Genomic DNA, 21,808 nt, shown 5'->3' with positions numbered 1-21,808 from the left:
CTAAAGGTTACAAAGGAAGTTGGAAGAATCAGGATTTGAACCCAGTTTTTCTGACTCCAAATCCAATGTTCATGCATAAAGCCTTGCTAGATTTCAAATATTCCAATAAACTTCTGATTTTCTTGATGTGGGTATTCTCTGCAGTGAGGCAGATAGAAACCCTCCCTGTCTTTTACAATCTTTGTCTCTGATGATGATGATAACTAACATTTATATAGGGCCTACTGTGTGCCAGGAATTGTGCTAAGTGTTTTACATATATTATCTCACTGGATCCTCACAACAATGCTGGGAGATGGATGCTACTATTATCCCAATTTTATGGATGAAGAAACTAAGGCATGGGGAAGCTAAATGAATTGCCCAGGATCCCAAGCCAATAAGTGTCTGAGGCTGGATTTGATCTCAGGTCTTCCTGACTCCAGGTCTAGCTTACTGTCCACTGTATCACCTACCTGCCCCATGTTCTCCATAAATTCATCACAGGGCTTCTCCCCAACACTCTGAAGACACTACATGACTTTTCTTGATATCTCCAAGATGCCAGTAGAATTTCTCATTGATTGTTGACATATAACCACTCCATCTTTTTTTTTTTTTAATTGTACATTTCTTTGGGTAATATATCATTTGTTTGTCTGATTATTTCAGCAGAAGTGATTTATCTTCTGAATTGTCATGGCTCCTTCTTTGTATCTCTCTCTCCTTTTTTATTTTTTATTTTTTGGCTAGGCAATGGGGTTAAGTGACTTGCCCAGGGTCACACAGCTAGTAAGTGTTATGTGTCTGAGGCCGGATTTGAACTCAGGTCCTCCTGAATCCAGGGCCGGTGCTCTATCCACTATGCCACTCAGCTGCCCCATTCTTTGTATCTCTCTTAAGGCACTTATATATTATCTCATGTTCTCTTTTCCCCCTCTCTCTCCTTCATCCCACCCCCTCACTTCAGTGCCTACCACAGCATCTTGCCTGTAGTAGATATCTATATTCCATAATCATAGAATCTCTGAGCTAAATAAGACATTAGAACTCATGCAGTCCAACCTTTTAGGGAAAGCAAGAGTATCTCTACATCTCAGGCTCATCCTAGGGCATCATCTAGTCTCTTCTGGAAGACTTTTAGTGAAAGGAATCACCCCATTTCACAAGGTAGCCAATTGCACTGGTGGACAGCTCTAAATCCTGGGAAATTCTTTTTTGATGCTGTGTTTCCTGCAACTTCTACTCCTCCCTCCCCTCCCCACAGCCTCCTCCCCACCCTATCCCCTAACCCTAGTGGTCCTCTGGAACCAAACAAAGTAAAACCAAGCCCCTCCACATTTTACAGCCCTTCATATAAAAAGTACCTAGTGAAATCAAAAGAGGGCTGGATTTGAAGTAGACTTGAGTTACAATTGACTTCATATCATTTACTTTGTGTGCCCTTTGGCACTTAATCCCTTTGAGCCTCAGTTTCTCCATTCAGGTTTGAACTATCTAGAGTCCCTTCCAAACATTATGATCCCATGAAAAATACTGGAAAACAGTCTTCTCCAGGCTAAAAAACAATTCCACTTTCTTCAAACAATTTTATGACGTGCAATGGCTAAACAAGTTAGGTATCTGAATGGGAGTGAATGCTACTGGGCTAAACGAATGATGATGAGGATGGTTTCAGAGAAACTTGGGATAATATGTATGAAATGATACTGAGTGAAGTGATAAGAGCCAGGAGGACAAGTTATATTGTGACAATGACAATGGAAAGACAAATAACTTTGAAAGGCTTAAGAATCCTGATCAATGCAATGGCCAACTGCAATTCCAAAGGATCGATGATAAAAACTGGGCTACCCATTTCCTGAAAGAGAGGTGACAGACACAGGGTGCAAACTGGGGCATACAGTTTTTGGATATGGCCAACAAGGCCATTTATTTTGCTTGACTTGTGTATATGTGCATGTAGAGCAAAATATGCTTATGTATACTCATTAAAAGGGCTTCTCCCTCTTTTTCCTCCTGTTGATGGTGGAGGAAGGGAGAGGGAGGGAATAATACTGGGGGAGGGAGTAGATATTTGATTAAAAAAATTAAAAACAATTCTATGATGTGATCCAAGTTCCCTGACTATCTTGGTTATCTTCCTTTGAACATGCTCCAATTTATCAATGGCCCTCTGAAACAGACTGTTAACTCTCTTACTCAGAAGCATTTGCTGAAAGAATTATAAGAAGTCATATAGATGCTAGCACTAGCCTTGCCTTACCTGCCTCCACATATAGTTCTGACTAATACCAGCAGCAACTTTGATGGTGAGTAACTTGTTGTTCAGAAGCCCCAGGCCGCTGAAGATGACAGTGATGATGGTGATGATACCACCTGATGTTTACATATGTAAAACATTTTAAGGTTTGCCAATTGCTTTATATTACATTATCTCTCTTGATACACAACAGTCAATGGAGGGTAGCTAGGTAGTGCAGTGGACAGAGAGCCAGACGAGGAGTCAGGAAGACCTGAGTTCAAATCTAGCCTCACACACCTACTAGCTGTGTGACTATGGACTATTCACTTAATCCTGCTTACCTCACTTTCCTCATCTGTAAAATGAGCTAGAAAAGGAAATGGCAAACCACTCCAGTATCTTTGCCAAGAAAACCTCAAATGGGGTCATGAAGAGTTAGACACAACTGAAATGACGGAACAGCAATAAAAACACTCAATTAAAGTAGAAGCTATCACCCCCTCATTTTATAAATAAGGGAGCTAGGTAAAATGACTCGCCCAGAGTCATGGACAGTAAGTGTCAAGCTGGATTTGAACTCAGGTCTATGTGTCAAGGCAGAATTCAAACCTAAGTCTTTCTGAGTCCAAGTCTACTCACTAAACCTGACATGTGGACCCAAGTAAAAGGCAAGGAACTCTCTCTGCCTGTGCAGAAAAAAAGCCCAAACTATTTAGAACAGAGGGAGGGAAATCATGGGGAGGGGGAAAGTAAGAAGCTGGGGCTAAAGAAAGTGAGTACCAGATCTTGGGGAGGTGCCTACTTGGTGACTGGTTAGTCAATTTATCCAGCTGTGACAAAGGAGTCAGTGGATCACATGCTCTTGAATAAAAATCAGAGGAAAAGCCCCCAAACAGCCAGATCAGCATTAAGGAATAGAAGAAAACTGGTTTGGCAACATCCACAGAGTATTAAATATTCATCCCGATTGCCCATCAGCAAAATCCCAGGAGCAAGGCAACTACTGACAGGATAGCTTTCTACCACCGGAGGCTGTCCAAGTATAAGCTTGTTTATTGCTCTGTCAATTTTAATGTGCAATATTTAATAGCCAGACCAAGATCTGGTCGTAAACATTTGGAAAACGAGTGCTGACATTTCTCTTATTGCTTCTGTGTTTGGAGAGACACAGTGGTAGAGTGCCTTTTGTGTTGGCCCAAATTGGAGGGATATCGAGTCTCTAAAATTAAAAGAGTAAAAAATGATTAGGAATCAAAATATGTCAACCTGGCTTGAAAAAAAAGAAGTTCTCCCTATGGAGTTTCCCCTAGGGGCTCAACCATAACTGACTCAAGAGTAGGAGTCAACCTGGGCTCCACCCATTGGCAATGACTAACAGATCCTGCGCTTGCCTCTAAGGAATTTCTTGGGTCTTCTTTGTGGGCTGGTAACAAAGGACCCAATACTTTAATGCAGGCAACGATTAGAAGCCAGTATATCACCCTGCCCCTCCTCCCTGATTCAGACACACTCAACTTCCACCCGACTCGACACTCCAATTTCCAATTTAATTTTGAGGACTCAAGCAAAGAGGAGAGTCAGCAGAAGTGGATTTAAAACCTGAGCAGTCGGCACATCTCAGAGCAACTGAAGAGTGCTGGATTTGGAATCAGAGGCCCTGGGTTTGAATCCCAGCGCAGTCACTTGCTTCCTACCTGTGTGACCCTGGGCCAATCCCTTCCAGGAGCCTCAGTCCTTCAGCTGTAAAATAAGGGTGTTCGACTAGGAAGACTCCAATGTCACTTCCAGCTACAAATCTATGAGCCTATGAACAGCACTAAGGCAAATGATAGCCACCCCAAGTTCATGCTACATCAAATATCCCCCTATATGGCAGAGTCACACTCTGGTGATACAAATGTGTAAGCAAGGCAGACAGCCTCTTCATGGTGGCCACTGACTCTTCAGGAAACAATCCATCTCTTGGGTTTCTTCTTAACTCTGGAAGTCAGAAGATGGCCAAGGAGTAGAGGGGAGGTTAAGGGATAGAACACTACAGTAGCAATCAAACATGAGAAACATTCAAAAGTACAGAAAATAAGCAAGGCACTATGAAATAAGCAAGGCAGGAGGCAGGCAATTACTGCTACACTAAGAGAAAGAAGAGGTGGATGAGTTCAAAACAAAACAAAACAAAACACCTGAAATTCCCAACCATCAAAGATGCCTTAGGGCAGAGCAGGCATCAGCTTACCACATACACCATTAACAAACCTATCAAAGAGCACCAAGGTGCTTCTCTGGAGCTCAGAGTTCCACAGATCACAGCTTAGGACCCACTGTTACAGAACATAGAGGGGAGATAATCACTGGCATAAAAATAGCATGTTGTTTGAAAAATATATATAAAAAAGAGTTCCCCTTTTCTACTCATTCCCCATCCCCCACTTGCCCCCCAAAAAACCAAACCAACCAAATGAAACCAAACCCCAAGCATACTGCTTGGCTGTTCTCTTCTGATACCTCAAGTACACAAAAAGGAAGGCAAAATCTTTTGAAAGTGAAAACACAGACAAACCTGAAAGAGTACATGCAAATGTCTGATGTTGGGGAAAATCACAGCCTCCTTCTTCCTCTTCCCATCCCCCCTCTGGTGTAAGATAAGGACACCAATTTCCAAGTAGGAGGGTATGAGGAATAATAGGGAAAGTGAATATGAAACACTTTGGAATATATTAAGTGCTACATGCATAAATATTTAATAAAGTGGGAACAACCACACTTAATGGAATACATCCTCCCCAGTGCCTGACACTCCCTAGTAATAATGCCACTCCCTAAGCCCCAAATTTAACTCCTGCCAGCCATAATCCTACACCTTGATGTAAATGCCTCAAACACAACTCATATGCACTAATTTCCCACATTACCTCAATAAATACTGCTACACAAGCAACCTCATTTTACAGTAAAGGCTTGAACATAGAAGTCGATTTGCCCAAGGTCACACAAGGCAACTCAGGTTCCTAACTCTCCCATCAGTTTTAAATTAATTCAGCAAAAATCACATGCCTACCAGACACCAGATACAAAGACAAAAAACTCAACACCGTCCCTGTCTTCAAGGAGCTAACATTTTACTGACTTACTAACTTACTTTCCTAACTTAACTAACATTCTATCCTAGTGGCTATCCTCCCTCTCTCTTTCTCTCTGTGTGTCTCTCTTGGTCTCTGCCTCTGTCTCTCCCTCTCTCTGAATCACCTGACTAAAGCCTTTTGTCAACCAATGTTCATTGCTGTTCCAATACCAAAATGAGCAGACATAAGGAATTTGCTTTAAAATTTCCTTTGGTTTTTATTTAAAAATTTAAAATTCCTTTATTTCAAAAAAATTTATTTTTAAAAAGCAACTTCTAGAAGCAGTTTGGAATTATGCTAAAAAAAAAAAGTTAATATGCCTAATATGTTCATGTTCTTTGATTCAGAGACTCTGCTGTTAAGAGGCCAAAGCCAGAAAGAAAGGTCCCTTATGCACTCTTCCTAACCTCTGTTACTGTTGAGAGGCCGTCATCTTCCCAAACCCCCAGGTTTCAAACCTAGGTGTCATTTTCAGCTTCTTGTTCTTTCTCGCCACCACCATGTCCAATCAGCTCTCAAGTTCTGTTCATTCTACCTTGGTAACATCATACCCTACCCCCTTCTCTTTTCTGGCACTACAATGACCCTGGTGCAGTCCGTCTTCACCTCACACCTAAACTGCTTCAATAGCCTTCTAGTAGGTCCCCCTGCCTCAAGTCTCTCCCCATTTCAATCTCTATGCCTCTGTCAAATTGATCTTGAAATGAAGGCTCTTCTCTTCCCTCCTCATTCAATAAACTGCCTCCAGGATCAAATATAAAATCCTTTTGTTTTGCTTTTTAAAAATCTTTTAGAACCCGGCCCTTCCTGCCTTACCAGTTTTCTCACACTTTACTCCCCCCACCACCAATTCGATAATCCAGTGACATCGAACTTCTCGCCGTTCCTCAACTCCGACCATTTTCCCTGGCTGTCCCCCCATGCCTGGGATGCTCTTCTTCCTCATCTCCCCCTCCTGGCTTCCTACAAGTCCCAGCTAAAGTCCTCCCTTCTGTAAGAAGCTTTTCCTAGTCCTCCTCGATCCAGTACCTTCCCTCTGAGATCACCTCCACTTTATCCCGTGTCTCTTCTGTGTGGTCACAGCTGTTTGCATATTGTCTCCCCCATTCATCTGTGAACTCCGTAAGAGAAGGGACTGTTTTTTACTTTTAGTTTAGTTTAATTTTGCTTTTGCCTTTCTTTGAATCACTAGCACTTAGCGCAGTGTATTTAGTAAGTATTTGCTGGCAGAATGACTTGACATACACTAAAAACATACACAGCAGCATTTCTTGTAGTAGCCAAGAACTGAAAACAAAGGAAGATGCCTATCACTTGGGAAATGACTAAACAAACTGTTGGTGTTAAGTCGTTTTTGTCGTATCTGACCCTTTGTGACGCCCTTTGGGGTTTTCTTGGCAAAGATACTGGAGTGGTTTGACATTTCCTTGTCCAGTTCATTTTAGGAAGGAGGAAACTGAGGCAAACAGGAGTAAGTGACTTGTCCAGGGTCACACAGCTAGTAAGTAATGGAGGCTGGATTTGAATTCAAGAAGATGAGTCTTAGGGCAGCTAGGTGGCACAGTGAATAGAACTCTGGCCTTGAGTTAGGAGGACCTGAGTTTAAATCCAGCCTCAGACACTTATTAGCTGTGTGACCCTGGGCAAGTCACTTAACTCTGATCGCCTCAGTATAAAAAAAAAAAGAAGATGAGTCTTCCTGACTCCAGGCCCAGCACTCTATGAATTATGGAGCCACCTAGTTGCCCCTAAACAAAATGTGGTACACAACAAAGTAAGAGAATTACCATGCTGTAAGAAGGGATCAATGCGAAGGATTCAGAGAAAGTCTGGTAACAAACTGATGCAGAGTGATGTTAGCAGAACCAGGAAAAATAATACGCACAATGATTATAACCATGTAATTGGAAAAAAGGACAACAATCTTCTTTCCCCCAAAACAGAATACTGTACATTTACGGTAACCAGGCATGACCCCAAAGATGACATAAGAAAGTTCACCTCCTTTCTTTCTTTGTAGAAATACGGGTTTGCGTGGAACACCGCACAGAGACTGTCATCCTTAGTTCATATGTTAATTAATGTTGTACTGCCCCTCCTCCCTGTTCTTTCTTTTGTTACAAGGAATGGCTCCCTGGATAGGGAATAGGGAAGAGAGAGATTTGGAAATGAAGGTGATATAAAAATAAAAGATTTGAAATAATATTTAAAAAAATCATTTCCAGAATCTCTCTTACGTTTACAAAGGAAAAATTATGGGACATGGGAGTCAGAAGATCTGGATGCAGCTAGGTGGCTCTGTTTGGAATCAGGAAGACTTGAGCTCAAATCCCACTTAATAGCTGTGTGGCCATAGGTGAGGTCTCTCTGCCTCAGTTTCTTCAACTGCAAAATGGGAATAATAATAGCACTCACCTCTCAGAGTTATTGTGATTATCAAATGAGAGAACACCTGTAAGGCACTTTAGCACAGTTCCTAGCACATAGTGGGTGCTATATAAATGTGAGCTACCATTATTAGCTGCCACTAACTAGCTATGTGACTGTAAGCAACGTGCTTCTGTCTGTGCCTCTGTTTTTTCATTTCTAAAATGAAGAGGTTGGGCCAGATTTCCTCCAAGAACTCTCATGGCATCTAACACTCTATGATTCTATTAAGATGTTTCTGGTCTAGTTAGTAAGATACTCAACTCCATAATCAGGCAAGATTTTCATCACAAAGCAGTGAGTCTCTGTGTCTGTCTGTCTCTCTAAACAACATATCCCCCCTTTCCCCTACCCCACCTAAATCAAGCAGCCTGTTATCTATGAGCACCTGCTACATGCTTAGCAGCTGGTGCTTGGAATGGGGTGGACCAACATATGAGAGTCCCTATCTCCAAGGCCCAGCACTCTATCCACTGTGCCACCTAGAATGAGAATGCTTTTTTACATTTTTTAAATAAACTTTTATTTTAAAAATGTAAAAACCCTTCTTAGCTCCTGGGCCATGAAGTGGGCTTGATTTGGCCTTGGGGCCATGGTCTGCCAACCCCAGCTCTCAGTTCTAGGTGAGTCATTAGTTTTGTCTTGGCATGGCGAATTTTTACACTGGGAGTACCCTCCCCCCCAAATTAAGTCATAATCTATATTAGAAAGAAAAAAAAGGCACAAAATGAACTCCAGCTCACATTCATGTTATTTGGACTATGATTTGTGTTAGCTGCCTCAGAACTTAGTAAGTAACACAAATGCTCTCAGAGGGTAAGTAACGAGCCAATGCATGGGATACCCTCATTTTCTACATTTTCCCATTAACTGAAGCCGACGAATTCAACTATATTACAATTCCTGAACAATCATCAACATCCATGAAATACAAGTCATATTGTCCAAGTACAAATGAATGTTTCAATGGGCCAGAGAGGAATGTGCTGAGAATTTTAGAACTGTGGAATCTTAGAATCAGATCTGGGAGGGACCTTAGAGGACGTACAGGCCAGCATTGTCAAATATACAGTGCTGTGTTGGGAAATGTATTAAAATGTAATTGGGAAATATTCAACAAGATAAATAAAAATACAACAGAGCACAGAGAATGTTCACATGTGGTTTTCCAAGCCAGTATGTAGGCCCCAAAGCGATGCTTAGGTATGATTTGGTGGGCCCCTGTTTCTATTCAATTTAGACACCTCTGCTCCTCTCTATCATTTTACAAATGAGGAAACAGGCCCAGGTTCCAGTGACTTACCCAAGGTCACACCAATAGTAAGGTGCAGAGGTGAAATTTACACTCAAGTCCACAATTTGTACTCTTTCCACAAATTTCTATTTCTATGGGCCAGAAAGGGCTCTGTTGGGAGTTTTATGGAAGAAGAGGTCATTGGGGTCCACTGTGCCTATGTTTCCAGACTGTGAGACACCATAATAAAGGAAAATGGCTCTTGTTACCTGGCTGCAGCACTCTTATCTCCAACAGGTTGGACGTCCTCTCTGCCAGGCGGGTCCAGGTGCTATTGTGATTCTTCCTCCAAAGCTCAGCCACGCACTGGTATTTGCCGGCCTCAGTGTCGCTGGCCCGACTGATGCTCAGACGTACGTTGTTGCTGGACTCCGCTTTCTCGATGGCAGTCCGAGTTCGAAAGCTAGAGGACCTCTCCCCCCACTGAACGCCACCATCCCGGGTGAAGGTCACCAGGTTGTGGAACTCGATGGTGCCCACAGGCTGGAACCTCCAGGTCACCGACACTGGGACCCAAGATGGGTAATGGGGTTTGATGATGCACTGTAAGTCAAATGATTCACTGTAGGTCACACCAGGGGTGCGAGAGATGGCCGTGACAGCAAAGCCAGTCTCTAGAGAGAGAGAGAGAGAGAGAGAGAGAGAAAAGAACAAGGATTTTAGACTCTATGGAAACAGTTTCACTTAGGCAGGCAGTCTGTAGGCTTACAGAACTAGAAAAGGACCTCAGTGTCCATCCAGTTCAACACTCTCCTTTTATAGATGAGGAATTAAAGCCCAGGGAATTTATGATTTGCCCAAGGTCAAGAATCATTGACCAGAAGTAAGATTTGAATCCAGCTCAGTGCTCTTTTTCCTGTTTCATAGGAGACATGCTCCCCCCCCCCCCCCCAGTCTCCTGGTTAGAACTGGAGAAGAATAATTAAGGTTCTTGGCCTCTCTCATTTCCTATATAACATTATTACTTCTTAGCGCAAATGATACTTACGGTGCCAAGCTAGGTTGTCAAGAGCACTACTGAAATGACCAGAACAATTGGGATTAGATGAAGTCTGTGGTCCTGTCCAGCTTGGAGATTCTGTGAGTCCTAAGCTCCTAGAGATCAGGGTCTATAGACAGCCCTCTTAGTGTGGCGTCTGTTCTAGAAGGCCCACAAGTAGGTGCTTAGCTGAAGCATTTCAATGGTGAGCAGCAGTTCTGTGTTGGCCAGGCCATTGACATTCTCATCACAAAGGCTTGTGAGACCCAGATAACAGGCTAGCACCAAACTTAGAGATTCCAAACAAACTTTAGAATGGATCCTGGGAAACAACAGCTCTCCAGGGGAGAGAATAAGGGTCCTTTCTTCTTGTAAGTCTCTCTCTTAATTGCAGGAAGGAAAAGAGAAAGGACAGACACAGAAGGAAGCCTCTCTCCCTCTGACTAGCTTAGCTCAATTCTGTTTCTCTCTCTTTTGCCTTTTCTATTTTCTCCATGCAGACTTAAGGCCTTAGCTGGCAACAAACTGATGGGATTTTGTAGGAGTGGATCTTTCCTACAAATGTAAAGTAGATATTATGGTATGTAAATATTGGGGGGAAGCGAAGGACTGGCTAATGAAGGTCCAGTCCTCCAAGTATGCACAGGGTGAATGCTTGGAGAACCTGCTACTACTGAACAGGATGATGGCATGGAATGGAGAGGCTCAGCTCTCCATTTTAGAGCTTGCACAGGTGTTTCCAGGAGAAAGGGCTAGGGCCCCAAGAGTTCAGAGGTTCATTTGTACAGCACATGGCCATCAAGAAGGAAAAACATTCAATTCTGGCTCAGCAGCCAATAAAAAGACTTTCCATCATTACCCAGTAAGTCAACAGGAAACAGACAAAGAATGCTTCCATGTGCTCTACAGTAGCAGGCAGCGGCCACCATTCAGCTCTTCTGGCAGTGCGCTCCCCAAACATCCACCACGTGGGCTGGCACCAGGCAGAGCAGACTGGCATGATCCCTGGCATGGGCCTTTATTGGTCAGTTGTCCTGCCATCTGAATCCCATTACAATAGTGTTTCACGAGCCTGACAGACCTTAGCTATTCAGGCAGCACTCCTGATTGAATTAGGAATTCTCCTAAACCTTGATGCCATGATTCATTAGGGTGATAGTATTGGGGTATCTTTAGTTGCCTTCCACTATTACACTGCAGTATCACACTGTAGCTTTCTTGGCTTTGAGGGCAGCTTCCTCTTCACTACATCACACTTATGTCTATTATTGTTAATTTCATTATTACTATTTTTTGTGGAGGCAATCAGGGTTAAGTGACTTGACCAGGGTCACACAGATAGTAAGTGTCTGAGGCCAAATTTGAACTCAAGTCCTTCTGACTCCAGGAAAGCAGGGTGGTGCAGTGGGAAGAAGTCCAGAGATTGAATTCCAAACCCAGGTTTTGACACTTACTAGCTTTACCAGCCTGGGCCAATCACTTTACCTGATACCCATTTTTCAGACAGGGGAGTGAGAAGACTATCTACTTACACTACCTATTTCACAGGGTTGGGAGGATGGCTTTGCTAACAATACGAGAATCTGAAACAGGAATATTAGCTACTGTTCTTTATACCATGCTGGCAATGCCCACACACCTTAGTGCATGTAGAGGACTGGGCTTTAACTGTACATCAGCCCATCCTATATGAGTTAAATAGAACTTGACCCAAGAAACTAGCTCAAGCTATAGTCTACAAACTTAGTCTATTTACAGTGTTGAATTGTTTTCTTTCTTTGCATTTCCAGCCCTTGACACAGTGTCTGGCATGCAGTAAGTACTTAATAAATGCTTGCTGACTTGGCAGGGCACAGCCCCATAGAAGGTCCCCCACCCTTCCACAATGAGCCCTGGTGGTCCTTCAACAAGATGCTGCTCAATAACAAATCTTTATGCAAACAACAAAAACGTGCCCTTTAAGATGTCATATAATCTTATAAATCAACAGCTATGAAAACCTGGAATAAAGAGCCTTGTGCACAGGGTTAGGGATAGGAGGTGCTCCTGTAATTCCATTGATACTGGGAACTTCTGGGTAAGGAAGCCTTATCATGCTTTATTAAAATTCTAACAAGGCGTGAAGGTGATCTGGGGTTCTTAATAGTTCCTTACAATATATATAGTTGCTTACAATCTAGAAAGGAACCTGGTGATAGACTGACTGTATGTCTGTCATTCAAGGACTATCAGGTTAAGTTTGAGGAAAAAGAAAGGAACACACATTTATCAAGCACCTCTTATGTGCCAGGTACTGTGCTAAGCTCTTTACAAATACTATCTGTTTGATTCTCACAACAGCCCTGGGAGGTAGGTACTATTATGATCCTCATTTTATATTTGAGGAAACTGAGGTAGGCCTAGGTTAAATTGCTCAGCTATAAAGTTCCTTGGGGAAGGTTTTGAACTCAGACTGTTTTTTTTCCCCTTAGCACAGTTCCTGGTAGATAGTACGTGCTTTGTAAATTCCAGTTGACTATCTTCTCTCCAACTTTTAGCTTTATAAAGTTGCCCAGGGCACTGAGAAGTTAAGGTCTTATGTAGGGTCACAAAGCCAATATGTGGCAGGGATAGGACCCAAACTCAGGTTTTCCTGGTTTTGAGGACAGCCTTCTCTGCATATCACACTATTTTTATTATTATTATTGTTTGTAGAGGCAATCAGAGTTAAGTGACTTGCCAGGGTCATATAGCCAGTATGTATCTGAGGTCAAATTTGAATTCAGGCCTTCCTGACTTCAGAGTCGGTGCTCTATCCACTGTGCCATCTAGATTCCCTTATGCTATCTCTATTGTAAGCAAAATATACTGATATAGCTTATAAAACCAGGCAGGAACAGAGCAAGACTCACACATATGAGCTCTGAGAGAAAAAAAAAACCATAACAAAAACCACTTCTACATCTCCATTTTGGGCAAAGAGAAGAGCCACCCTGTGATAGAACGCAAAACACATTAGGCTCTTTTTTTGTTTAAGGCAGTTGGGGTTAAGTGACTTGCCCAGGGTCCCATAGCTAGTAAGTGTCAAGTGTTTGGTCTGAGGCCAGATTTGAACTCAGGTCCTTCTGACTTCAGGGCCGGTGCTCTATCCACTGTGCCACCTAGCTGCCCCTAGGCTCTTCTAAAAGGTATAACACAACACCTCTTGGGCTTGACGAACTCAAGTGTGCACATCCCTATACTAAAGAGTGCAAAGATTCATTGATAAAAAAAGACTATGGGGGCTCCTGGGTAAATATTGAGTCAGCTGTGCCCACCTAGATCCTGCTGGGGAGGAGGAAACTCCCCTTTGCCAATGCAGGTTGGCATCTTCTTGAAAATTCAAGATTTCTTAAGTTAACATTCCCCATGATTGTTATTTTCAGGTTAGTGGACTGAAAATCCTAAGTGGCAGTGACCTTCACTTGTTAATGAAGACACTCAGAAATGGGATAAATGCACGGGTATGTTTATATAGGCATTTGTTGAAGATCCCCCATTAGACAAATGAAGGTCAGAAACTGTAATTCTCCATCTTGAATCCCCGTATCCCTAGGGAAAAAACTGGCACTCCAGCGACATCACAAGCTGAAAGCAGGGCTTTGGTGTTTGAGAAATGTCATAATATGCCTTGGAAAGTTCTCTCGCATCTCTAGCAGCCTCTGGTACTTCTCACAGGCGCTCAGTAGGATTAGAGAACACAGCATTCATTGAAATTGAATTGACCTAATTAGATCATGCCATCTTACATTTATTAGGGCTTTTTACTTTTCAAAGCACTTTCCTCGTCCATTATCTCTTCGATCCTCCAGACTACCTTCATGTTCCTACAGGGGAGGAAGGTGCCCAAACGCAAATGACCTACTGGTTTATAGATATAAAAATATTTGTCTTTAAATGAGGAGGTAAGGCTTTCAACCACTGGCATGCCCCACCCCCATCTTTCCCCAAGAACTGTCTTGGGAGGGGAGATCATTTCCTTAAGGATGCCTACATTGAAGAGGTGGGGTGGTGTGGGGTGGGGAGGTGCAGGAAAGGATGATTCTGGGAGTAAAAGTTAATCAGCATAAAGAACCACGTTCCAGAGAAACTTGCTCAAAAGCGTTTTGGAAGCTCAGTGGCTATAGGGCCTCCTCGACCAGTCCTGGGCAAACAGTTGGGTAAGAAAACAGACCAGCATAACACAATGACCAGTCCTGACAAACTTATTTCATTTCCTACCTTCCTCACTACACAGGGCAGGAAGAAACCTGCCACCATCAGACAAATGGGGCAGTCATTATGTTATCTTTCCCAGCCCTGCCTCAGCCCAAAGCCCATTTTCGGCATTTGAGCTGATCAAGCGTCTTAATCGCTAGAAGTTTCCGTGGTAGAAATCTGGGCTGTGTGATTATGCCAGAAAACAGGTCAAGCTTTCGGATTAAATGCTCAGAATGTCAATTTCATGCTTATCTTGGGAGAAAGGAAGCAAAGACGCTGCCTGACAGATGGAAAATTCTATCTATCGGAGGGCTTACCCAGGGCAACCTCTAGGAGTGGGTGTGGTCCTAACTCAGGAAACAAGGAGCACAGCCCTGCTTGAGGCCAATGATTTCACAATCGGGCATCCATCAGCCCAAGAACTGGCAGGCCTATTTACTTTACTGGCAGGGAAGGCCAGTCTTCTAAAATCCAATATGCTGATTATATTGGACAGATAAATGTTACAGGACTGCCTTCTTAACTACCACATAAGAACCAAATCTAATATTCCTGGGCTTTCACAAATCTCAAGGTATTTATTTTATACTAATAAGGAAATGGATTTTTTAGGTAGCAGCCTTGCAATGCGTTTCAATAAAAGCAAGGAAGCCAGCTGAAAAATGTGTGGAATCCATAGTTAAAGAGTAGGGGGTGAGAACATGCAGAGAAGAAAAGGTCGTAACAGAATCCCTGTTGACTACTCAGTGTCAAAGTCAGAGGGGTAATTTCTTTGATTGGAAGTACCTGCTCGAACCACTCTCCCCATGAAGTAAGGGCTCCTTGCTTACCCAGAGCGGTAATGGAGACAGGTGTACTAGCCCTCCGCTCTCCAACGATCTGCCATTCCCCATCCACGGCTCGCACCCACTCGGTCACGTGGCATTCATACTGGCCTTCGTCCTCCTTTCTGCTGTTAAAGATGCCCAAGGTAAATGAGTTGGGCTGCACCTGTTCCATTTGGATGCCTCCAAAGCTGCTGCGCTCCCAATAGGAAGAGCCAGGCTGCACCGTACCATCCCTGTCAAGCCACATGATGTTATTTCGCCGATTCCGTCTGTCCAACAACTGCCAGATGACCGAGAAGCGGCCCTGGGCCCTGTCTGCTGTTCGCACGCTACAAGAAAAGTGAAGATTCTCTCCTTCCAGGATGGTGCTGGCATTACTGGTTACTTCCACCGAGATGCTGCTCTCTGAGGAGAAGGAGAGAGTAACAGGGAGGTGGCATTATATATCCACTGACCCCCTCCCCACGACAGTAAAAGACATTTCTAGCATCAAGAAAGGGGAACAAGAACAGGGAATATTCTTACTGACTTTGTTGCTGTTGTCGTTTTTAACTCATAGGTAGCTGGAGGTGTTGTGGATTAGAGCACTAGACTTGGAGTCAGGAAGATCTGAGTTCAAATCCTGCATCAGACACTTAGTAACTGTGTGACCCTGGGCAAGTCACTAACCCTCTCTTCAATTTCCTTATCTGTGAAATGGGGATGATACCTCACAAAGTTACTGTGAGAACCAATGTAAAGGCAACAAACATATGTAAAAGACTTTGCAAACCTCCAACTACTACGTAAGTACTACCTATTATTAGTAGTAGTAACAACAAACCAAAATATACCTGATTTCTTGATTATTTCTGACCTTCAATAATGAATGCCACTAGATTAGTGTTTGCTCTCTGTCTGAGAATCACAGAACCAGAGTTGGGAATGGCCTTCAAGGTCATCCAGACCAACCACCTACCTGAAACATGAATCCCTTTATGCAGACATGCTAATGGCTGCGTGGAATGGCTGCGTGGAACCCCATGAGAACAGCCCAACTTTAACTTTAGGGCCCATACTCTGCTTACCCATACAACTGAAATGAAAGGGTTTTTTTTTTCATGGTTCTTAATATTTTTAAAAATTGAAACTCCTACTGAAAATTGCTTTGGAGAAACTGACATATTCTTTATTCTACCCAGCCCCTCTGATTCCCCTTTCTTAGTCCTGCACATCAATCAAACAAAAGATGAGCTGTACATCAATACCTTGCCTTTTCCTGCTCTTTCTAGGTACAGTTAGAAAGAAGAAAAAAGGTGGGAAAATCCCTGCAGGAATTTTCTTAACACACAGTTATTTCTCAAAAACCTACAATACCAGAGGAGGGCAGCTGGACAGATAAGTCAGGGCAATTGATGGTCCAGACACTATTTACATGGAGTCTGGGAATACTCTTTGGACTTGTATTAAACAATTAGAGTTTGCCAACTGAGCTAGTTCACCTCCCACCCACCCATCCATCCACCCATCCATCCCCAATTCATATTTATTGTCTGGTTTTCTTGAATACCCTTTATTTGCTACCATTGGAAGAGGTGTTTTGAGTGGAAATCCATCCATCCAATTCAATGCAACAAATGATTATTAAGTACAAGCTACATTCAGGGCAATGAGCACCACAATGAAAAGGGCTCTCTCCCTCAAGGAGTTTATAAGGTCTGAAGCACTGAAGGAGGAACGTGCTGTGTGTCTCTAGTGCCTAGGACAGTGCACTGAATATTTAACAGGCCCTTAATAAATGCATGCTGTTGTGTCCAGGTGATTCTTTACTCCTTTTACTTTCCTTAGAGCTTTGGTTCTGTTTGTTTTCTTGTTGTTTCTTCCTAAAACGCTCAGGTGCACACCAAAAGTTTTCCAATCTACTGGACTGCAAAAATCTGAATAAAGAGACCTTAACTGTTTAGAATATAAAGTGTATTTATTAGGGCGAAGTACCACAACCACAACTGTCTCCAGCATACAGAAGAAAGAATTTTAACAAAAAAAAAGCAGATGAAATTAGATGAAAAAGATTTTTCAAACCAATCAGTTTAATCAAATTCCAAATTAGGAAGCACAGACATGATAGGCCTATACAGCTTTTATATCTGTTGTTCTCTCTGTCACTAGAAGGTCAGAAGAACCTAGGGATCATAGATTTGGAGCTAGAAGTTAGACCTCATCTCATCCAATTCCCTCATTTTACAGATGAGGAAACTGAGGCCCATTATGGTTAAGCAATATGGAAGCCCAGTCAGGATTCAAAGCCCAGGTCCTCTGACACCAAATCTAGCATTCTTTTTTTTTTCCCTTAGGCAATTGGGGTTAAGTGACTTGCCCAGGGTCACACAGCTAGTAAGTGTCAAGTGTTTGGTCTGAGGCCAGATTTGAACTCAGGCCCTCCTGACTTCAGGGCCAGTGCTCTATCCACTGCGCCACCTAGCTGCCCCAAATCTAGCATTCTTTCCACTATTCCACAGTGCCCCTTTAGTAGCTACCTTCAGGAAGTCAATTCATCAGCTCTTGCTACCATGAGTATGACTGTGGCCTATTTGGGACTTCTCAGCATAATGCCAGGGATGAAGTATAGGACACTCAATGGGAGGGAATTACGGGTCCTTTCCAAATCCCAGAAAGGGCCTTCACCCAACACTTGGATCTTGCAGAATCACAAATCGTAACAAAAGGACTCTTAAGCACCATGGTAATCTTCCAGGGTTTCAGATGCAAGTCCCTTGCTGATTAGTCAAAACAATGGACAAAAGTCAGTAACTCCAGAAACAAGGCAGGAAATCTACTTAGGTGAAAAAATAACATCCAGGTCAATAGCCATCCTGGACTCACTGTAACCCCATATATATATACACACACACACATACACACACTCACATATTTATAAATATATGTATGTATGCATTTGTAATGCATGTATATATAAATGTGTACATATACGTACTATATATACGTGTACACATACATACAGTAGGTCTACAACAACAACAAGAATAGCAATATTGGGCTAGACAAAATAAGGTGGCTTGGGAAATATGGGTAATGACAATTCTAGGTCAGTGCTTGCCTTGTCCATCAAGATTATCTATTCATGCTTCCAGACTTGGGAAAAGAGGAAACCTGCAATTAAACACTATCTAGGTGAAGTTAAAAGTGGACAAAACTAAGAATAATATCATAGAGAGTTAACAGGGATCTTCAAGGCAAGAGCTGATGATGCAGCAGAAGTTATTAGGAAAAGCCCTAGATTGGGTGTGGGAAACACACAATCTTAGTATTATTAAGTGAACAATGTTGGTTAACACCTCACTTTTCTGTGCTTTAGCTACTCTATTCATAGAAAATAGCATACCTTCCCCTAACCTAGTCTAGAGAGATTTTTTTTTTTTTAACAGAAACCTGGAAAGAAAAAAGGCAAATCTGGGCTCTTTCGAAGAAAAGCGCCATTAGAATTCAAGGCATAATCATCATCACCATAATTGTTGTGGTCATTTTTGTTCTCTGGTAGACTTACCCAAGTGGCCTTGGGGCAGCATCTGATGGTGCTGGGGGACTTTTACTACCCAGATATCTGCTGGAAAAGCAATATAGCAGGCCACAGATCATCAAACAAGTTCTTAAAAGAGATCGGGGGAAATTTCTTAGGGTAAAGGAAGATACTGAGTATGGTGGCTGTCCATTGATCTTTATCAAACAACAAGTAATTAGTTTGTGGATGAAAAGCCAGATCAAGTCCTTGGATAAAGCCAGGACAGAATGATAGAGAATTAGCAAGACAGGGCAAGGTAAAGAAGTGGGAGCTAGTAGAAGAGAGGAGTCCACGGAAGAAGGAAAAAAAAAGAATTCCAAGGAAATTGGATGTTTTTTAAACAAGGACAAGAGAGAAAATTATTCTGGTATATAAGAACAAGAGGATCAGAAGACCTCTATCTTTACCCCATGCCTGGTTCTAGTCTCCATATTTTAAAGGGAATAGTAAAGAACTAGAAATGGTTAAGAAGGAAAAGAACAATGAAAATAGTAAGGCTAAAATATGAAGAGAAAATGAGGAAAGACGAAAGAAGCTCAGTTAGAGAGAGTTTAGGAAAGATCGACAACCATCTTTTTTCTTTTCTTTTTCTTTTTTTTAAAAGAACACTGAAATGCTTAATTTCCATGAAACATAGAACTAATGGGAAATAGATAAAAAAACCATAAGCACTTTAAGTCAGATAGCTGGATAGGCTCGTCTGGAGACGGTGGGCTCAACTAAATGACCTTTCCTGAGTACGGAAAACAAAGTTTTATGATTATTTCATTCTTTGATTTTTCTATTTAATTTTAACATAGGAAGGAGATTTAGGCAAATGCCAACTTCTGAATTCTATGAAGTCTTGACCTCAAGCATCATTCTTCTAAATGAGATGTTAAGCTGAGATTTAAAATCCTTCCACAAAAAGTTAAAACTCTAAGAGAGACTCACAGTTCACCCACTTCTTGGGGGCTTAGCTGCCCTAGGGTAGGCAAATAGTTTTCCTAGATCCCAGATACTCTCTATACCTTGGGAGTGCTGCATTGTCCATGAGAGGCAATATAGATTAGAGCACTAGATTTGGACTCAGGAGACCCTCAAACAATAAGCCGCTGTGTGATGTTGGACAAATCACTTAACATTCTTGTGCCTCAGTTTCCTCATCTGCAGAACGGAAGATCTCATAGCTTATAACATTCTTTCCAGCTCTAAATCTATGATCTTATGTGTAGATGTTGCGGCCTGAATGTGTCCTTGCACAATCCCAGGCTTGGTAGGTCTCAAGTCCCTCCTCTGAAGGTCTGCCTACCTAAAGAGGTACAGTGAGTACTGAAAGAGAGGAGCTATAGAAGGAAGGGAGGTTAAGTATTTTGTTTTTCCCCAGTAGAGTGGTTACCAAGGCTGAGTGCCACCCACTCCCATCTGTCACCCTCCAGTTTCCCTTCATCGAGGATACCATTTGGCAAACCAGAAAACAATGGGAAAGAGCAGGGAGGGGGAAGGGAGAAGCATAGTTCTCTACTTACTGAGTGGAAGGACAATGATGGGAATGTTCTTGGGGCGCTTGCTTTCTTTGTCGATGAACTCGCCAGTCACTGTTTTCTCTCGCTCTGTCACCCTGCAGTTGTATTTACCGCTGTCTTCCTGGCGGAGGTGGTAGATCTTCAGCACAAAGACGCTGTCGCTCTCTTTGGACACCTTGAGCTGGCCCCGGCTTTCCCGCTGAGCAAATTCACTGTTAAGCACGGGCACAGCATTGGGCCCCAGGCTGGCGATGAGGGAGCTGTTGAAAGCCCAGGAGACGGCAAAGTAGCGGTCAGGAACATTCTGAGCCTCAAGGATGCAGCGGAACTCTACTGGCTCACCGACCGTGTACAGCCGTCTGTCTGTCTCCAGTCGAACACTGAACTCTTTGTCTGAGAAAGGAATGGAACAGAAAGGGGAAAAGAAGAGATGGGGGGGTCACTGATGCCAAAAGATACATATCATTCAACCTGCTTCAGAGGAATATAGGTTCCTAACTAGTCAAAGTATGTCAATAAATCACTTGATAGAGTTGACCTAGATAATAGCAACACAACTGTGACCATGAAAGATGGGACCCAGATTACTGGAGAACCAAGTGACACCTAGAAGTCAGAGAAATTTCAAGACTGACCCAAGAGCCTGGATTCATTAATTCTAAGAATATAAGCTCCTTGAAGGCAAAAACTGACTTCAGATTTGAATTTGTACCCCCAGCACACAGCAAAACTTTTTGCACATAGTAAACACTTAATAAATTTTCTCCCTTTCTTTCTCTTTGTCTCTACCTCTCTCCTCTTTCTTCCCTCCCTTCTGCTCCCGCTCTTCCCCTTTCCCTCTCTATCTCCCTTTTCTGTCTTCCTCTCTATCTCTATTCCTTCCCTTCTCTCTCATATGTTGGATTGATAGTATCTAAGACCTGAGACTATAGATCCAAACTCCAGGTCAGCCCTAGAATTGACCAGCATCATTCTGAAACAGTTACTCTCTCAAACCTATGCATGACCCATATCCAAGAGAAAAATAAGGACACTGTAGAAATTCCAGAACGGGAAAAGAAATTTCAGAAATCCTTTCTATCCCACCTCATCAGCTGGTCAGGTTTATGAAGCATAAACACTCCAGCTACCCCCTTTACTCATAAATATTCAAAGATGAACAGAATGAGACTTTGCTCTATTCTTCCTCATATCGATCAGTCAACAAGCATTTATTAATTGTTTGCTCTATACTAGGCAGCTAGGTAGTTCAGTGGATAGAGCACTGGGTCTGGAGTCAGAAAGATCTAAGTTCAAATCCAGCCTAAGATACTGAGCTACATGACCCTGGGCAAGTCACTTAACCCTGACTGCCTGTTTTCTCCTCTGTAAAAGAAGCTGGAGAAGGAAATGGCAAACTACTCTAGCATCTTTGTCAAGAACACTCCAAATGGGGTCATAAAGAGTTGGACACAACTGAAAACGACTGAACAGCAGCAACAACCATGTATGCCAAGTTCTAGAGATACAAAGAAAGGCAAAAATGAGCTCTGCTCCCAAAGAATTTACATTCTAATGGGGAAGACAACATGTGAATAAATAGGTATGTATATATGTATGTATGTATAATACACACACACACACACACACACACACACACACACACACACACACACA

General features: G+C 42.6%; 1 protein-coding gene across 3 annotated transcripts in view; it reads right to left on the bottom strand.

Moving 5' to 3' along the window:
- IGSF3 (immunoglobulin superfamily member 3) overlaps window positions 1-21,808 on the bottom strand; it is a 133,013-nt gene that overhangs the window by 28,056 nt on the left and 83,149 nt on the right. Inside the window, exons 5-8 of one of the 3 annotated variants that reach the window (XM_027866745.1) lie at window positions 20,156-20,545; window positions 18,633-18,692; window positions 15,092-15,493; window positions 9,274-9,678 (exon numbers count right to left, since the gene is read on the bottom strand). In XM_027866745.1, coding sequence (XP_027722546.1) covers window positions 9,274-9,678; window positions 15,092-15,493; window positions 18,633-18,692; window positions 20,156-20,545 — 1,257 coding nt within the window. The remainder of the gene's footprint in view (window positions 1-9,273; window positions 9,679-15,091; window positions 15,494-18,632; window positions 18,693-20,155; window positions 20,546-21,808) is intronic. The other 2 variants (XM_027866746.1, XM_027866747.1) reach the window with 2 other exon arrangements.

The sequence above is a fragment of the Vombatus ursinus genome, unplaced genomic scaffold, assembly GCF_900497805.2.
Source record: "Vombatus ursinus unplaced genomic scaffold, bare-nosed wombat genome assembly UNPS02014782.1, whole genome shotgun sequence".
NCBI classification, from domain to species: Eukaryota; Metazoa; Chordata; class Mammalia; order Diprotodontia; family Vombatidae; genus Vombatus; species Vombatus ursinus.
The sequence above is the reverse complement of the archived record's forward strand: the minus strand, read 5'-3'. Positions and strand labels throughout refer to the sequence as shown.